At 39.9% G+C, this 19,131-nt stretch overlaps 1 protein-coding gene and 1 long non-coding RNA gene across 4 annotated transcripts in view; one reads left to right on the forward strand and one right to left on the reverse strand.

Annotated features, from left to right (window-relative positions):
- Positions 1-19,131, reverse strand: part of LOC111576402 (myosin-11-like) — a 37,430-nt gene that overhangs the window by 11,857 nt on the left and 6,442 nt on the right. Inside the window, exons 4-27 of the mRNA XM_055005137.1 lie at positions 16,545-16,701; positions 14,930-14,957; positions 14,242-14,341; positions 12,199-12,234; positions 11,909-12,001; positions 11,725-11,788; positions 11,547-11,645; positions 10,953-11,096; positions 9,397-9,492; positions 9,186-9,304; positions 8,917-9,069; positions 8,658-8,831; positions 7,122-7,295; positions 6,217-6,331; positions 5,936-6,123; positions 5,737-5,858; positions 3,458-3,527; positions 2,884-3,044; positions 2,683-2,791; positions 1,971-2,102; positions 1,682-1,888; positions 845-982; positions 638-761; positions 181-352 (exon numbers count right to left, since the gene is read on the reverse strand). Coding sequence (XP_054861112.1) covers positions 181-352; positions 638-761; positions 845-982; positions 1,682-1,888; positions 1,971-2,102; positions 2,683-2,791; positions 2,884-3,044; positions 3,458-3,527; positions 5,737-5,858; positions 5,936-6,123; positions 6,217-6,331; positions 7,122-7,295; positions 8,658-8,831; positions 8,917-9,069; positions 9,186-9,304; positions 9,397-9,492; positions 10,953-11,096; positions 11,547-11,645; positions 11,725-11,788; positions 11,909-12,001; positions 12,199-12,234; positions 14,242-14,341; positions 14,930-14,957; positions 16,545-16,701 — 2,975 coding nt within the window. The remainder of the gene's footprint in view (positions 1-180; positions 353-637; positions 762-844; positions 983-1,681; positions 1,889-1,970; positions 2,103-2,682; positions 2,792-2,883; positions 3,045-3,457; positions 3,528-5,736; positions 5,859-5,935; positions 6,124-6,216; positions 6,332-7,121; positions 7,296-8,657; positions 8,832-8,916; positions 9,070-9,185; positions 9,305-9,396; positions 9,493-10,952; positions 11,097-11,546; positions 11,646-11,724; positions 11,789-11,908; positions 12,002-12,198; positions 12,235-14,241; positions 14,342-14,929; positions 14,958-16,544; positions 16,702-19,131) is intronic.
- Positions 9,807-14,149, forward strand: LOC118471124 (uncharacterized). 3 transcript variants are annotated; one of them, XR_004848348.2, is made up of 3 exons: positions 9,828-9,909; positions 10,653-10,720; positions 10,926-14,149. It is a non-coding gene; the product is annotated as an uncharacterized LOC118471124 (long non-coding RNA). The 3 variants fall into 3 exon arrangements; XR_008599730.1 differs by lacking the exon at positions 10,653-10,720 and having other exon boundaries at positions 9,807-9,909; XR_008599729.1 differs by having other exon boundaries at positions 9,827-10,720.

Genomic DNA, 19,131 nt, shown 5'->3' on the forward strand with positions numbered 1-19,131 from the left:
GAATAACTTCTCTGCAAAAAGCACATTTCTGCTCCTCAGAGGATGAACCTATCTCCATGATGTTCCCTCTTGCACCACTTCAATGATACACTACTAGTGAGACTTTATGAACAGTTGAAACATCTGTGAGCTCTTGACTTTTGTAATAAGGAACTTCATCTGCAGCTTAGTTCTTCTCACCGGGCCTGAGTGGTCTGAAGTTCCTCGTCCTTGGCTGCATACTGGCCTCGGAGATCTCCTAGTTGACCCTGCAGGTCGGCGTGCTGCTCCTGCAGGTCGGCCACCTCCGCTTCCACCTTCCTCTTAGCCTTCTCCATGTCCTGACGACCCTTCTCCTCCTTCTTCATGCGCACTGGACGCACCAAAACAAAAAGAACAAAAAAAAAAAAAAAAAAAAACACGTCAGTTTTCATAGAGGTGTTATGGGAAAACAGATCATTAAACTGATCATATTCAGAACTCTGAAGTCCTGCAAAGTCCCAAAAGTCTGCGCAAAATATGTACTATTTGGTGCACTAGAAGATAAATTAGAGTTAAATTAGAGTTCTTTGCAGTATATTTATAATTTTACTGCCTAAATCAGACATTTTAAAGATTTAAAGAAGTGAGTAAAACTGAATGGAAAGTGCTGACTGACCCTCCAGGTCAGAGATCATGGACTCGTGTTTGGCTTTGAGTTTGGTCAGATTCTTCGATTTCTCCTCCTCCTCGGCCAGGTTAGAGCTCATGTCAGCCATCCTCTCCTCCAGGAGTTTTCGCTCCTACAAACACAGAAGTGAAAACACATTTATATAGCATGAACTGTGTATGAAGCACGCTGCAATACCAAAACTGCCCCTTTTACCTTCTGCAGTTTGCTATTCTGGTCCTCCATGATCAGAACGTCTTCCTCCAGTTTCTTCACCTTTCCTTCCACAGCCACTTTCTCCAGCTGCAGCTTCTGTCGAGCGTCTTCCTCCTCGGCTATGTGGGTCTCCATCATCTGCAAGGCAGAAATTCATTGCTCTACGTAAGAAATACAAAACAGTAGAAGGAGAACATGCTGTCAACGTCAGACCCATTTAACCAACAAATGAAGACAAAAACCGATTTCCTTTGCAGGAATAAATCATATTTCCTCTACATTGAAACAACTTTCCTGTCATTCTTGGATTATGGTGACATTTTATACATGCATGCCTCAGCTGTAACTCATAAGCGCTTGGATGCTGCTGAGAAGATTTATCATGTTTTACTAGCCCCCACTGAGTTTCTCTTTACTTCTAGCCACAGTTATGCTGATTCCAAAGAGTAGCAGTACTTTATATTGCAGTGAAAAATGAGCATAAAGTAAGTCAAAATATAGCAGGAGCAAAAAACTGCCTGGAGTTCGGAGGCTTAAATGACTTAAATGACCGAATTGCATTGCAGGTATTGGCTGCTTCTGCTAAACTTAGGGAATCCAGCTTTACTCACTGTGCACCTGCAACCTGCAATAACAAGAAAAATAATCTGAAGATCGACAGATTTTATCCATTCAGTTTTTAATTTCATCTTATTTTACCTGTAGCTGTTCTTGTTTCAGTTGATTTACCTTGTCTTAAATCATTGCTCTATTTATTTTGAATGGCTTCATTAATCTGGCTCTTAATTATTTTCATTTCTTGTAGGGCTGCATAATAGCAGTAATAATGTGTAGAACCTGCAGCTGCTGCTCCATGTCCTTCCTCTCCTGCTGCAGGGCGTTGCTGCGGTCCTCCTCCTCCTCCAGCCGGGCTTCCATCTCATGCAGCACCTCCTCCAGCTCCTGCTTCTTGGCCTCCAGTCGCACCCTCATCTCCTCGGCCTCAGCGCAGAGCTCCGTCTCCGCCTGAAGCTTTGACTCCAGCTGCGCCCTTTCCTCCATCAACTACAAGCAGACACCTTGTTCATTTCCTGAAACCTGGTTTATAACACTAAAAAAAACAGGATAATAAAAATATTTGTTTCACCTGGGTGTGTTTCTGAGTGATGTCCTTCAGTTCGGCCTCAGTCTTTGCAGCCACCTCTTTGGCTGCCTTTAGCTCTTCCTCCTTCTGACCCATTTCCTCCTCTTGTCTGGTCACCTGCAGCAGCGGCTTCACCTGAACCACAGACGACATCACACCTCCATAAATCCATCATGGTTTCTTTGGAACATACATGATTTACGTCTTTATCCTAAAATTTCTGTTTCAAACCTGTCTGTATTTTTTATTTTCTACTATATCATTAAGTCTTTTTTCTATGTTTTTTAGTTACTGTTTGTCATGCTGTTTTTCTTTATTTTAAACTTTTCAATGCAGCATGTACAACCCGTTGAACTGCTTTTGTGTATGAATTGTGTTATACAGTTCTGAAGTCTGTAGCTATGGTAGCATGAGGCATTAATGATAAATTTGCAAATTGTATACTACAAACTCCTCCAAAGTTAAAATGAATCTTAAATTCCCTAGTGTGGTAATAATGCCAGAGAAAAAGGCCAAATCGCTAACAAGAAGCAAATTCCCCTAAATCATTCAATTTTAGGGTGAACGCTCCATTTAAGGTGAGAGTCAGGTTAGTTTTGGTCAGAGTTTGGGCAAGTAGTGATTATGCTGAGACTAAATCTCTCACTGAACTGATGGAATCATGACTGTTTCAATGCGTGTGTGAATGTGTGTGTGTGTGTGATGTGTGTATAACCTTAGTGAAAAGCCTCCACCACTGCCAGTTCTTGAGTTTGAGGTAACAGGCACAGTTCCTCTGGATAACCTTCATGGCGCTCAGCTGCTGCTGGCGTTTGCTGAAAGCCCTGAAAACACACAGAAAGAAATCAGATGTGGAGCCCCAAACTGCAGCAGCAGGACACAGGTGGCTACTCTCTGCTCTAAATGCGTCTCGTACTTGCGGCCCAGGAAGCCTCTTGCTTGAGCCTGGAAGGCGATGATGACGACAGTCAGTTTGAGGTCTCTCTCTTCCTCCAGCTGGGCCAAAACCCCCGTCCTGAAGAACATCTTACTCTGGCCGATACGGTACAGGTTAGGGTCCAGATCCAGGTGCTTAACCTGCAGACAAGCAAAGGAGTAAGCTTAACGAAGGTACAAGTAGAAATTCCAGCATTTTTACACTGCAAAGCAACCCATGAAAAAGAGACAATGGATAAAACGAGTCCAGCAATAAATGCAATAAAGTGCTTGTATCAGAGATTTTTCAGAGATCAAGAGAACTTCACTTCAGCTATATGAGCACAAAGATCACAATCATAATAGGCTGACTTTTACAGGTCACTGCATGTTTACAGAGTTAGTTTTGAGTGCACCTATGAAGCATGTCCATAAGCCTGCACTCAGAAGCTTAGAACAGAGAGGGGAGACCTACAGGAGGAGGGCTGCGTTTCAAAATTTCTAGTTTTTTTTCTTGCTTCCTTCAGATATCTGACAACTGCAGCTTTAAAACCATTGATTCACAAGCAGCTCACCATCAAACAACAGGCCTGTTTCCCATCCATGAAGCCTTTAGGGATGGCATTGGCAGCCAGGATCTCATACCTGCAAACAACACAACACTTCTCTTCATTTTCTTGTGATATTATACAACCACTCACCATACAAGAAGCAAACTGTGGTTTGTCTATAAAGAGATACAAGTATGTTTCAATCAAAGTAAAAAAATGATGCAAACTTATAAACACATTGGATGATATGAGGAACTCTCCCACTTTATGTTACCCATCAGGATTTTTTTCTGGCTTTGAATGGGCCAGTAAATGAAGACAAACTTCACAAAAGTGGTTAAAACACTAAATGACTATTTTTTATTTTCAGTTTTCATTATTTTGGCACTAGTAGTTTTCCTTTAGCGCTGGCTACAACCTTTCTGTTGTGCCACCAAACCTTCCTCTACGCAGGAAACCCATCGATCCATTATCTATACACTTCTTAATCTTTATTAGGGTAGTATGGGAGCTGGAGTCTATCCCAGCTGACTGAGGGTGAAGGCAAGAGACACTCTGGACACGTCACCAGTCTATCACAGGGCTACATTTAGAGACAAACAAGCACACTCACAGTTACACCTATGGACACTTTAGAGTTACTAATTAACCTCAGCATGCTTGTTGGACTGTGGGAGGAAGCTGGAGAACCTGGAGAAAACCCACACATGCACAGGAAGAACGTGCAAACTCAGAGGCCGGGGCGTGAACCAGGGATCTTCTAGCTGCAAGGCGAAAGTGTTAACCACCTATGCAAGAAACTCCCTGGCCATAATATTACAATGCTGCTATACGCTACACATAGTAAATTCAGAGAATGATTAACTAACCCTTTTCTCGACAACCTAATCTTAACCCTCAAGCAGATCTTGAGGGTCCAAACTGAGGATTGATCTGTGCACCAGGTCATGTACAGTCCTGCATTAATGCTGCCACTGTCAGATGTTTTCCTCCATTTCCAAACTTAGCAGCAGACATAAATTGAAATGCTGGACTGTCAGTTGTTCATTTTATTTTTTTTAAATTTTCACCTCAGTTGCTTTAAGTTTATGAGTCTCTTTAAAACCCATTTTACTGATTAGCATGGTAATTAGCAGCATCACTAGTCTGACCAATTGTTTGTCTGTATAGGTAGCCCTGCGACAGACTGGCGACCTGTTCAGGGTGTCCCCTGCCTTCACCCCAAGTCAGCTGGGATAGGCTCCAGCCCCCCTCCCCCCCAACCCTAATGAGGATTAAGCGGTGATAGATAATGGATGGATGGACTAGTCTGACCAAAGCAGCAGACTGGATGGCATTCTGACACTTTTATTTTGTTTTATTTTGAAAGAGCTCACATTGTGTAAGATTGAGTGTTCACTGCCCTCCAGTGGCCATAATAAGGAGCTGCAACATCCTATTTGCACCAGTGTCACAACATGTAATATTCTGTCCACTGCCAACTGTACTCAAACTAAATTGAATCAGGCCTGTTTATCAGAATTTATGATATGCTGCAGAGTTTATCTACAGAGAACCTTTTAAGAGCTGTTTATACAAAGCGCTTGATAATCAACACAAAATAAGACTGAAACAGACATGAAGTTCAGAGAAAGTATAAAATAAGATCCTAAAAACTAACAAAAGCATGTATTTAACTGCTTTTTAAAGGGTGCTCAAACAGTTTTTGAACAACAAGCTCAAAAGCAGAGTCTGACACCTTTAAATGTCTGAAATTCAAAGTTTAGGGGCTCTAATGTGCAGCTGTTGTGGTCGAAATAAGCAGTCCATAGCATGCTCGTACTGAGTTTAAAAAAAAAAAAAAAAAAAAGAACATTGGTAAGAACCATCTTGATACCACTGTCTCTGACTAGTGGTCTCATGTAGCAGTTGTTAGCAATCCAGGGTAAACTTGCAAAGGCAACTGTAATAGCCAGGATGGTAAGACAAGTGCATGAATAAGTTTAACCCTCAGCTAGGAGAAACAGGAATAAACTGTACAATTTACAAGTTGCTCAACTTTTCAAGCCTGGTCCAAAGAGTTCCTAAATGACAGTTGGCTGATTTAAAAGAGGCAAAAAAGAAAAAGTGCATCCATCATCCAATTTTTAAGGGACTGAAGAAATTTTGTAGATTCTGCAATGACATCTTGAAATCTTATCTGCCTGAAAGAACACATCCACAAAACAAACAGACTTACATTATGCAAAAAAAGATATTGCTGATAATACTATCATTGATGTATTAAAAGGGCCACAATAATCAGTGTAAATGGTCTCTCTCACCTCTGTCTGAACTCCTGGAACACGATGCGGTTTGGGAATCCCTGTCTGCAGATTCGGATGCCCTCCAGCACGCCGTTACACCTCAGCTGCTCCAGCACCAGGTGGGAGTCCATCTTGCCAGCCTGCAGCACAGCAGCCAACACTGAATGCATAAACACACTCCTCTCTGCAGGCAGATACAGATAACACGACCTCTTACCCTCTTTTCATGGTTGGGAATGATGCAGCGGACGAAGTTGGGCTGCGTGTTGTGCAGCGTGGTCATCAGTTTGCCCAGAGACTCCTTGTACAGCTGGCCCACTGTGCGGAACATGCCCTTCTTGGATTTGGTGGGCGCTGAACTCTCAGACATCTTGGTCATGGTCTCCAGACCCACCACTCGATCCACTGAGAGGGAGAACAACACAGCAACGATTTTTATTACCATGACAACAGATCTGACGCAACGAGGGCGTGTTTGTCATCTCTTGGAGAGCTGACCGTCTTTCCACAGGTCCTGGATGAAGGTGCTGGAGGAGTTGTTGAGCAGCGCTGTCACGTTGTCATTCAGAGGGTCCATGTTCTTTGTCAACCAGTTGGCTGCGTTGTAGTCGACCTGGAAACATAAGTAGAAGTCTTGGTTCTAGATGGTTATAATTGGAGCTGCAGCAATCAATCAGTAAATTGGCAAGTGCTACTCAAGTTTGTCAACTTTGAGTATTTTTTAATTGAAAAAAAAGTCTCAGTTCCTGGGTTCTGGCTTCATAAATGAGAACATTTTCTATTTCATTTATTCTTCTATGACAGTAAGCTGAATATCTTTAGGCTGTGGAGAAAAAAAGGCATTCGATTGCATTATCTTGGGCTTTGGTAAACATTTTTGGACATTTTTCAGCATTGTCTGATATTTTGTAAACCAAACAATTAGTCAGTTAATCAAGAAATTAAATGACAGATTACTGATCAAAGTATTTAAAAGACTGGGTTGGCAACCAAAACCATCAACCTGTTAGACCATGTCTCAAGCCCATTGTTTCCTCTTAAACATGTAAGTAGTTAGAAACATCTCACAAATATAAAATTTGGTATTTTAAAAAGGCACAGAAAATTCCTAAAACAAATGGATGATGTTGTTGTTATCAAATGCTACTAAAACAGAGGGAAGTAGTGCATTTGTTTGGGACTATTTTCAGCAGTGAATTATTGCGTCTAGAAGACATTTGTAGCAGCAGGATGATGTATGTCACATAGGGTCAAAGAAACTAAAGCATGTCTTAATGTTGAAGAAAAAATCTGTCATACACTGTGTCTCATTAATGTATTTGTGGACATCCGAGGAACAGAAGACGAACAGAAGACACACAGTGGTCATCAGTCTCATTCCTGAAGCCTTCAGCGATCCTCACCTTACCAGCGTAGTGCAGCACACTGAACATCAGTTTATCTTTGTGTTGTTTGGGTTTGGAGAATTTAACGTGTCCAGTGTGGGTGTTCAGCAGCTTCTCCACAAAAGAAACATCGGTGGCTTTGGGGAACCAGCACTCCTCGTCCAGCAGAGCCAGGATACCTGGAGGGTTGTTCTGCAGGACAATGAAGGCAACAGAGGTTCAGTGGAAGAGAACATTTTTACATGTGGTTCCTGGTGCAGTTACTTTTGGATCAGGGTTCCATGAAGTGCTGAAATCGAGATCTGAGTTTCACTCGTGCTGACATTTGCATTTGCAGACTGACAGCAAAAATCTACTTCAGCCCAAACCTTGTGCTGTAGAAGCAAAGAACAACTGCACAGTTGTTTTTAATGCTATTATCTTAAGATAACAAAACTGTTGTTCTCATGATTAGGAGTTCATTTATCCCATTATCTCAAGATAACTTATTTTCTCTCGATAATGGCTTGATTCGTTTTGTTATCACAAGCTAACAAGCTCATTTCCTCTGTTTATCAGAGATCAGGAGTACCGTGATGCCAGTGTGCATAGCTGGCATACTGAGAAGTGTGTTGACTGATTGAAGCTGGTATTTTACTGGTCAACATATAAGACCTAAATCAAGGGCCAACAGAAAGAAATGACCTCTGTTAGAAATAACATCCATCCCTCTTTCAACATCATTTGAAGGAGCATTCTGTTCTATCATTTAAACTTGATGTATTTCCCATTATTGTAGCTAAGGGGGCTCCAAATGTCATGCTAACGACGCACCGTTCTCCTCCATTGTAGAGAATCAGGGACATGAGTCATAGTGGGGGCAGTTAGCATGAGCTCCCTGCAGCCTTTCAAGGTAAGCAGATGTTCACATGAATCCTTTAAAACATTTGTGCGCACATGAATAGTCTTACATAAAGATCTCTTCAAATCCAACACTCATTTAAAACTGCAAATACTCTTTTGACAGCTCCACAATTATCTAAATTAAATTAATTTCTACCCGATAAACATGAACTCACTCACATTTATTCCAGCTTACAAACTAAATAAGGGAATTTTTTCAATTATTTTTTCAATTAATATTATAGTACTTGAGGCAGATGGCTGTAGTCACATTAGATATAATATTTAATAAAATGTCACGTAACTTTCTTTTGCATTTATCAGCTGTGCAAAATTGCTTTTTACATATCTTAATTATCTGGTGCACCAAACTCAATTTAAATTATTAAAATTATTCCATTTTTTCCATTTAAATACCAGAAATATTTTAGATGTATGTTAGTATTTTTACAGGAATTCACACAAGTGAAAACAAAATTTTGAATTCTAATTACACGATTTTGCAGAAGAACAATTTTTAAGGCTATGCAGGTAACTGACAATCTGACTCTAGGTAACAATGAGCTGCTTCTCATTCTTTGTCCTCAGCTTTTTTTAAAACTTGAAATGTCTCTTTAGAGTAAATTCATTGAACTCCAGGTTCAGGCACATCCTGTATATGTGGCTGCTCACCGGCCTCTCGATGAGCTCGATGCATGGCTGCAGGTCAAGGCCAAAGTCGATGAAGTTCCACTCGATGCCCTCCCTCTTGTACTCCTCCTGCTCCAGGATGAACATGGTGTGGTTGAAGAGCTGCTGCAGACGTTCGTTGGTGTAGTTGATGCAGAGCTGCTCGAAAGAGTTGTCCTGGGGGCGAGAAATTTGTGATTGGAAAACAGCAGAAATGCAACGAAACCAGATGCTTGAAGGTCTGTTTTCAGGAGGTGTTTACCTCAAAAATCTCAAAACCAGCGATGTCCAGGATGCCCAGGAAGGATGCTGATTGTCTCTTACTCTTGTCCAGCGTCTTGTTAACTCTGGCCAGGATCCAGCGGAACAAACGCTCATACATGGCCTTAGCCAGAGCCTCCACTGCAAAATCAGCCTGAAGAAGGAGAAAGGTTTCACTATGATTCATATTGGGATGATTTTATCACTCTGTACCAGTAAATAATCAAGGAGAGCCTTTATTTTCTGTTTTGTTGATGACATTTAAGTTACCTGCTGCTTGGTCTGGGCCTTCTGTACCACCTCCCTGCCCACTTTAATCCTGGGCGTGAGGATGGCACGGGTAAAATCGGTCACATTGATGCCCTGCAGGTGGCACACCTTCTGGGCAGCTGGGGTCAATTTGAAATGTGAGATGGAGAATAGGTTTAGAGATGTTTCAAGGGTCATTTACGCAACAGGTGAAGTTATTTTTAATAGTTACCAGTGTTGTCAGGCATAGTCGCCTGCTCACTGTTCCTCTCTTTCTCAAACTTCATGTTGCCCAGCTGGAGCACAGTGGACACCACCTTCAACATCCCTGCAGGGAGGAAGAGTGAAGCAGGTACCACATGAAGATTACCAACATTTACATGTCCCACACCTGAGTATTGTTTCTATACTTATTTAAGAAGCATATACTGCATTTGTGGCACCCATAAAATAGTGTGACCACAGTTATGTGGTACAAGTTTAGAATAATTACTGTGTTCATTATTTTGTCTGGTATGTACATGTATGTCAATAATAATAAGAGCTAAATCAATTGTCATTGTGCTATTGAAGCTGAAGAATAACAGGTCTGTTAGGCAGCGGTGGGGCGGAACCTTTGTTTTGTTTCGGTTGCACCTAGGAATGGTGCGAGGGAACACGTGTCCCGCGCCCTCTCCAGAAACAATCTGGAAAGAAGCGCGGTGCACTGATGTTTCATTGTTCCTGTTTCATCCACCTGATACAGGTTGGTAACTGTGAATAATCTATAACTCTCTACCTCAAAAGGCCGCGCTTTATTACAGTGATTGTCTGTGAAATGTTCAGTGTTGAAATGTTGTTTAAACAGTTACATACGTAAAGACAAAGAAAGTTAGCCGGTCTCGGCGGAGTTTTCTCCTGCTGACGTCATCACGATATGTATAAAAACAGTAGTAAAGTGTTTTGAAAGCTCCCGTACACTATGCATGTTTAATATTTACATTGTTTAATGACATTAGCAGGATTTACATGTACTTAGTACAACTGGGTTAATGCTGTTTATAGTGAACACTGATTGTTAACATGAAAATGGTTGTTCTGTTAAAAATATTTTGCTACACGTGTTGACATAAACATTTTCTAGTAAATGCATTTCAGTAGCCTGTCATTATTACAGAGGTAGAGTGTCAAGCTTGGCAAATTGAAAGGGACAAAATGTATTAATTTGGATGATGCTGAAAATAAGCCGCAGTATTGTGACCAGTTGTATACTGTGAAAATGAATGCACTTTAATGAGTACAAGTGTTTATTGGACCAAGAAAAAGGTTTGTGTCAGAACTGGTAGCACATCAGAATGAAATTGTGCTTTATTGAAAATGTGAGAAAGTAGAATGCAGTGATGGACTTTAGTGAACTGAGAACTCAAATATGAAAAACTGGAATGTGTACAACAGAAATGTGTTTATGAGCTTTGTTCATGATTTTGATGTGTTTAATAAAACACACAGAGAAACAATCTGGAAAGAAGCGCGGTGCACTGACGTTTCATTGTTCCTGTTTCATCCACCTGATACAGGTTGCATACACACATTTGTTATTGTGGACTCACGCTTGAGACCCGTAACATTTTTTTTTACTGAACTACACTTATTTTTCATCTTTCGTTGCTAGCTACTTTTACATTTTTATTTGCATGCAAGACACATAAAATGATTATAAAATATGTTGAAAAAATTGATTGGTGGCTAATTTAGTGATTGTTTGAATCATTGCTTATGCAGAAAGATTTCATCTCGTCTTTACGACACCTAATCTCTCCTCCTCGGTGAAGCCCATGATCTCCATGGCCTCCAGAGTCTCATCAAACATCTCCTCGTCCTGCTGACCAGAGATCTCCACGTGACCTGCCACCAGGAAACGGTAGCTACTGAAGTCCTCCAGCAGCAGCTCCTCTACAAGTACAAACACACAAAGCATTCTAATCAGAGGACATTTGAATTGAATTACCCAAACCTTAACTTGAAGCCAATATTTCAACTTAAAATTGACGATTTACGTTATGGGGATTTATTCTTATGCCCTAAAAGGAGGGAAACCTCCATGATGCGACACAAGGTGTCAACAGATTTATGTCTGTATGACCTTTGAAAAATGTTATTTCATAGCTGATGACACCTGGTTATAAAACTTGCACACAGATTAATGTTAAGAATGTGCAACTTCCTATCTGACAATAAGTCATCTGCACAGACTCCCTCAGAAGGAGTGTAGAGAAAAGCTACATGTGCAACACATTTTCCTCTAAGAATACAGCTCTGACTGGCTTTAAATTGCCTTAAAATGACATACTGTTCCTTTAAAAATGCAAGTACTGATATTTTTCTGTTGTCTAAGCTGCTCACCCTTCATCTTGTCTTTGGCTCCTGCCACCATGTAGTAGAAGATGTGGAAGGCTCTCTCAGTGTTGGCCTGACGGATACAGCGAGACTTCTCCAACAGGTCTGACGATTGGCTCAGGAAAAGGTTAAGCAGGTGTTTAATTTAATGTTTGGAATTCAGTCATAGCTTGACAAAGGATACAAGTGTCAATATTTGCCCCAACGATATAGCCGGTCACATCAAAGTTGAGTTTGATGAATTTTCCCTGTGGACACAGATGATGACAGCAGCTGTATGACACTATACTGTGGTAACTAAACATCATAGTATTCTTGACTTGTATTTCTGTAAGTGAGTTGACTTACAAGCTGACAAAATCACTTACAAATCGTGAGGAGTTGTCATTTTTGATGGTTTTCGCATTGCCAAAGGCCTCCAGGATTGGATTTGCCTGCAGCAGCTGCTTTTCCAACTCCCCCTGCGGTCCAAAACATAGTTACACATCTACTTATGCACAACATTTACCAGCTGATGTTTAGTCAGCATAATGCAGACAACACACCCAAAAAATCTGCTTACTTTCAAATGGAATGTACTCAAAGATGCGAGAGTGGCAATGTATTTTTGTCTTTAAATGTAAAGTAAAAGTGTGTCTGTATGAGATTCAGTACTCACATAAGCCAGAGATCCTGCCTGCTGCTGCTGCTGCTGCTGCAGGAAGAGTCAGTAAAACAAACGGATGAGAAACCATAAGAGGTAAATGCTTTCTATGAGTGTCCTCTGATTATTTTTATGCATGTGAAAACGGTGCATTTAGATTTTCCCCAAAATTGGCCGCCTGAAACACAGCTAAGCAGCAGACATCGGGGGTCAAGCATCCATAGATCTTACCTAAACAACCCACAGATGATTCATGACTGGATTAAATGCAGCTGAGCAAAAAGCAGCTGTAACTTTCAATCAACATTACAGAGGATTTGTGGGAAAATATGAAGACTGGGTATTTCCATCTTCTCCAAGTGCTGCGCTTCTCTATTAGTGGCATGTTTATGTATGGGACTTTTAAAATCTTCAGAGTTGTGTGAAAAATTAAAAGCAGCAGCAGCAATAGCAGAAGCATGTACAACGTTGATCTGTCCTCACCTTGGCCACAGCTGCAGCAACTGAATCCTGTCATGTACAGCAGAATTTATGCTTCAACATTTTGTGGCAATACAGGTCATATCAAATGACACCTTTGTTTCTAGCACAGTAATATCTGTCATCAAACTGTTTGTCTTTGCAACTTTGCCTCAAGATTTACTGTACAAAACGAGCATAGATAATATCTATGTGAGAATGTGTGCAACCATACAGATGAATAAATGGAGCAAAATATGCTTCTGTAAGTTAAAGATCAGATTCAAATTATCCTGAAAGCTCGAGTGTTGACCAGAACAAAGAGATCAGAACACATCAGTCCAGTTCTAAAGTCTTTACACTGGCAACCAGTCAGCCATAGAATAGATTTAAACGTTCTGCTACTGGCCTATATGTCACTGAATGGTCCAGAATACGTTAATGACATGTTAATGGAATATAAACCCAGTAGGACTCTGAGATCTATGGACTCAGGTCAGATAGTAGAGCCCAGAGTTCAAACTAAACATGGTAAAGCAGCATTTAGGTGTTACCAAGGAAACTGAGGTCAGCACCAAACATTCACATTTTCAAATCCAGGTTAAAAGCTTTCCATTATCCGTGCGCTCATGGGTGAGCTCTTTTAAATCACTCACATTTTAATCTTGTATCTGCACTGTTTGTTCTGTTAATATAATCAGCACAGATATGCTGGCTTTCTTTTTTTTATTAGTTTATTTAATGTTCCCTAAACAGTGAACATCTGTCAGTAATAATTCTATATCTGAGTACAACAAATAAAATACATAAAATGTATTTTCCATTGTTACCAAATTACATGTTGCCATATTTTGGTGGCTACTTTGATCGTTACAGAGGTTCACATCCATATGTACAATAATGTTACTATAATATTACTGCAAATATCCTGCTGTGACACAGTGAAATGGAAAAATCTCTGGAACAAAACAGTTGACAGAAAAAAAACATGTCTTACTTCCGTCAATGGATCAGACTTTTTATGGTTAAATAATATTCTGACAGCAGTGATGGAGGTCAGGACGCAACCTGAGGACCAAATAATGATACTGTTCCATGGATGCAAGTGAAAGCAGCACTCTCACTTTGCTGCAGGTAGCTTCTTACTTTGTGATTACAAGTTACGCATTTTACATAAACTATAGATGCAATTAGTCCATGTTATTAGACCTAACTGTAAGGTATTTTAGTCTCTTTTTTCTTTTCTTTTTTTTTTTGCTGTGTAGGACCAGGAACTATAAAAAACATACATTGTCAATGATGGATGTTGTGAGTCTGAAAGTCCCCTCAAGCTCACAAGTATTTTATTAACATTATTTTATAACAATCTTCCAAGTTTTTATCCTGTTTTCATTTTGATTTTTGCACATATTAATTTTGTTGCCTGATTCACGTTGTTTTAAAATGAGCTATAAAGAAAAATAAATTTTGATTCTGCTGCCAATAAAACTACTGTGTATTCATCTTATTATTGGAGTGCAATGAAGATCCATTTTTCATTAGCAACCTTTGCATGTCTTTTTAAACATCTAAGTGATGTTACTGGAAGCTTCTACTCACAGGGTTGGCGTCCTTCTTGCCCTTGTGCGAGGAGGCGACAACAGCCAGGTACTGAATGACCTTCTTGGTGTTTTCTGTCTTCCCGGCTCCAGACTCACCTCTGGTGGGGAAACGAGACAGGAAAGTAAAATTATAATGGGGAAGATATCCAAACTTGAAAATGCACATCAGTCATCTTAACTCATTTGTATTGCCAAAAGAGTGACTGTGTGTGTTTTTTTAACTGAAGTGGATATTCTGTGATTTGATTTATGTACAGACGAAAAAGGAGGGGAAAACTGTTGATTGATAGAACGTGATAGAAGAGATCAACAGAGCAGTCATTTTGGTCAGTAATTAATCATTAAAGCCTTTTTTTAAGCAAAAAAAAAGTCCAAATTTTACCTTCTCACATGTAAATCAGTGCTGGTTTTCTTTCTCTTCTATGTTAATAAATAGCATTGTGGGGGATTTAGTTCATTTTCTTACTGTATAGTGATTTGTTATGGATCAAACAAGTGAGTAATCAAGAAAATAATCAGATTGAGCAAAAAGCTGCAATATTAGATTTTTTTGAGTGAACTCTTGGTTTAAGGGAAGTTTTCAGGCGGCTCATGTGATCCTTTGCAGAGCCCTCCTTCAGTTTGTCTGTGCTCAAATGCATAGTAGTGTTGTGGAAAAAGGTCAAGTGTTGTCTCTTTTGACTCACGTGCAGAGAATAGACTGATCCTCACGGTCTGTGGGGGGAGAGAGAGAGAGGGGCAGAGAGAGATGTAAAAAAGGGGAAATAATGTTGACTGAGCTGAGCTCGTTAGTGGAAGCCAAGCTGAACAGACCAAACATGAACTCTGAGGCAAGAGCTGCCTCCCTCGGACACAAGAGCGAACAGCTCTGAGATCTCCTTCGGAGGGAGATTAGCCTCCATCACTCATATCATCTAAAAATAGGAGGCGGATGCGGGGCTCCATCGCTGTAATCTTGTCTCACTGCTCCATGTATGGCCATTCTGGGGCTGAATGGAAAGTACGGAGTTGGTCTGAGGTCACCGGTGGACCATCCGGAGAGCAGACGGCACACTCTGAGGCTTCAGTCAGGGCTGCTTGCTGCCACCACTCGCCTCTCATTTGGCAGCTTTCAGTTGTAATATGTGTTGTCCTCTGTTTCATAAAGTAATGGGATAGTCTACCAGAGTACTGTAGTGTAGTACATCGTAGCAGAAGCAGGAGTGGTTAGCAATGAGAGGAGCAATAAGAAACTCAAAGAAAATGCAGGATAAATGCATAATTTACATGAGGGCTGTAGTGTCAGCAATAAAATGCTCTCAGCTGACCAAATTCTCACAGGTCAGACAATCATAAGTCACTATTTATCATACTTTATCTTGTGGTGTTGCTATAGTAAGGAGAAAGGCACTACATCAACAACCTTCAAGGATTAATCCATTATTTTTGGCGGTTTACTTGGATTTGGCGTCAAACTAACAAATGAGTCAAATGAGTTGTCAGAGTGGCTCCATTTTGACAGATGGAGAAAAGTGAGTCTAAACTTTGTGGAACACAGTTCAATAAGCAACATGGCAGATGATCTAAAAACAACAGGCTGACTTTGTTATATTCCTCAACAGTTCTATTTCCAGAAATCTGAATATGGGCAGGTACACAGGGGTCAGTTAAAAAGTCAGGAGTTAAATGATCAATATGTTGCAAATGCTAGCTTTTTCTATTTGTTTATGATTGATCTAAACTAATAAGGTTAGCAAATAAAGTGCACACAGTGTACTACATACAGATTTCTTTCCTGCAACTAATCAATTGGTTAAAGAGTAGGTATGATTTAATTCATCCAGCCCTAGAAGATACGTAAATAAAGATACAATATAGCAAATGAGAATACAAATGTAGGCAGCAAACTGATTAAAATACATTTTCTTGCGCTTCTGTTGAATTTCAGTGAGAAAAAAGAATTTAATATGTATTTAGGTTTATAAAAAACTGAGCCACAGTCCAGAAAAAGCAGAAATAAAATCAGTATCTCATTCAATAGTCTCTTACACTTTTGAATTGCAGCTTTAACTAAACTTCATTACCCATCATTCATTCTAAATAGCCTGCTTTTGTCTCTCTGCAGCTTTTGCTACCACATGGAATACATATGTCAGATTAAAATGAGGACTGTTAGTGCAGAAGTACCCACAGCGTTATCTTCAGGTAGCTTATTTTGTGTAGTAGCATAAGATTGAGCTTTCTGTCCAAATGTTTAAGGTGTCTGACTCTTTCTGACACCGGCCTGATACATTAGCAACACGCTGAGACACAAGCACTCACCCTGCATCATGTTCCTGTAGGCGTTGTCTGTGATGGAGTAGATGTGTGGTGGCACCTCGTGGCGTTTCTTGCCCTTGTACATTTCAATGATCTTTTCCGAGTAGATGGGCAGCATCTTGTAGGGATTTACCACCACACAGAACAGACCTGAGTACGTCTGAGGGGAGAGGAAAGAGAAAACATTGCCATGACAGAGCAGTAAGACAACTTCACAGTCATCTTTCTACCTGGTTTGTGATGATAAATACATCCTGTTACATTGCTACAAAGGGGAGCATTTAGAACTTAAGACATTTCAGAATTTCTCCTAGAAAGTCGTCTTTTGAACTCCAGGATTTTCCAGGATCACCAGCAGCAACTCATCTGCACTTTGTGTTAACAGAAGTGTTCCTAAAAAATAGCAGCTATTGTTTACATGTTCATGTGAAAGTGCTGATTCAGTTGTGTATATATTTTTCCTGCTTCTAGTTCCTCCTTTAAGACCCCACCTGATTGCTTGGCCCCACCCACTTCATTAAGGGATGGGAATCACTTGAGAAAAGCTAAAGAACTGCTGTCCAGTGGTTACATTAAGGTTCAGTTTTGTTCATAGCACATGCAATGATTGAAGAAGCAGTGGCTTAAACGTTAGAGAAGTCAGCTTGTGATCTTAAAGGCTGCTGGTTGAGAAAGTCAAGTTAAAAAGTGCACAAAAACCAGATAACCTGAGCATATGGCATTTAATTTCACATGAACAGTTCCTAAGCTATTATTCAACTGTTTATGCACTCACAGATTTTACTAGGTTTTATTTTTTTGAAACAAGGCATCACTTGGGATCTACCTAGATTCACTGGTCCTATATAAATTGTAGAAACATGGTGGGGCCTAATACTTTATTAAAAATGACACCAAATTTTAAAAAAAGAAAAAAAATTTAAATGAGACTCGTACTAATCACATAATCAGAACTCAATCACATAGATGCTGATCATTGGTTTAAGCCTCTATTTATTTTGCCTTTATTTCAAAATAAGAGCACATTGAGACAAACGCTAATGGAGGCTAAACAGAATAATTTAAAACCTGATAAGGGCAATTTAGCAGAAATAACATTTAATCCTCATATTTCTCTACTGATTTCTGGCCTGTTCAGGCAGCAAAACTTGAGTCTGTTGCTCCACTCACATGATATACTCCTCTCCTTGCAACACACTTGTTTAATCACAGTAGTGTATTTAAACAATCAGTGCTTTGCTTATTTTTTATTGCATGTCTGTCACTACTGCTGCACCTGAAAGCTCTGCTACCACTTCCACTCCAGCATCCACCTGCAGGCTTTAACAAAACTCCATCTGACTACACCAGATGATAAACAATGACTGATAATTTGAGAAGAGTGGGAGGATGAGACACTTTCAGATTAAGAAACGTATCGTCTCTGCTATTGAGTTGCACAGAGGAAATAAATGTATCGGTTTGACTACATTTATATTGCCCCAAAGTTCCCAGATAAAACCAACACAACATTACTTAAAATGTGATTTTGTGTTATTTTATTCAATCGCAATTTTGAATGAAGCTAAATTCAATTCAGTTCAATTTTATTCACATAGCGCCAATTACAATTCAAATTGTCTCAAAAGCTCAAACTCAAGGTAATGTTTCTAGGTTGAATTAATAGCTTGGCGGTTTCTGATCAAATTAAAATCACAATCAGAAGTTGAGAAGGTATAATCCATATATTAAATCTTCTATTTGGATTCAGTGTTGCCGAACTGTAATAGCAGGTTTCCTATCTCCATGTAGCCACACTCATCTGTGCTGGTCAGGTTTTGTGGTGCACCTTCTGAGTGTAGATTTTTCTGTCTTAACATTAATGCTCTACATACTTAAAAATGAAATATTAATCTATTTCAGCCAAACCGGCTGTCAAATAAATTCATTGTTAACTTAAATGTCAGTGTGGATGATTTGTGTAATTGTGCAGCAGTGTAAAGTTAAACCTGGGGAGGGGGGCGGATCTGATGACTTATTGTATGTGGGCTAAAATAAAACATAGGTTAGAAGTAAATGAACACAAGACATCCATAAAAGGTGAAGCTTTTCAGATGCTCAGATTCCTGACTAACTGATATCTGCAGATGACGGCCAGAGAAGCTGAATCCAAGGCCCGACCCCAATGTCAACCTTCAGGCCTAAACTCTCACAGACTTCACTAGCGTTTAGTGTATGAATTCACAAGGTCTCAAAATGGTAAAAAGTGGTGAAAATGGGACTAAATATCATGACAGCATTCATTTCTTGGAAAAATCACATTTAAAAAAATGCTTGATTTGTGTATATGTTGTGTGGTGCAGGACAAATGTATTACATGAGGCATACTTCACCAATTTTGCTAATGACTACAGGCAAGTCCCTCAGAAAAGTCTGTTGATCTACAGAATCACAGAAAAGGTGCATAACAATGTTGAAAAGTCCACATCAAAGTCTTGATCATCTGACTGTGGGACAAAACTAGGACCTGACATACCAAATGGGAAGTTGCCTCAGTGTGAGTGTGTATGGAATATTGGATTGACACAATAACCCCACAAATCCCACAACT

The sequence above is a fragment of the Amphiprion ocellaris genome, chromosome 19 (assembly GCF_022539595.1).
Source record: "Amphiprion ocellaris isolate individual 3 ecotype Okinawa chromosome 19, ASM2253959v1, whole genome shotgun sequence".
In the NCBI taxonomy this organism is placed as follows: Eukaryota; Metazoa; Chordata; class Actinopteri; family Pomacentridae; genus Amphiprion; species Amphiprion ocellaris.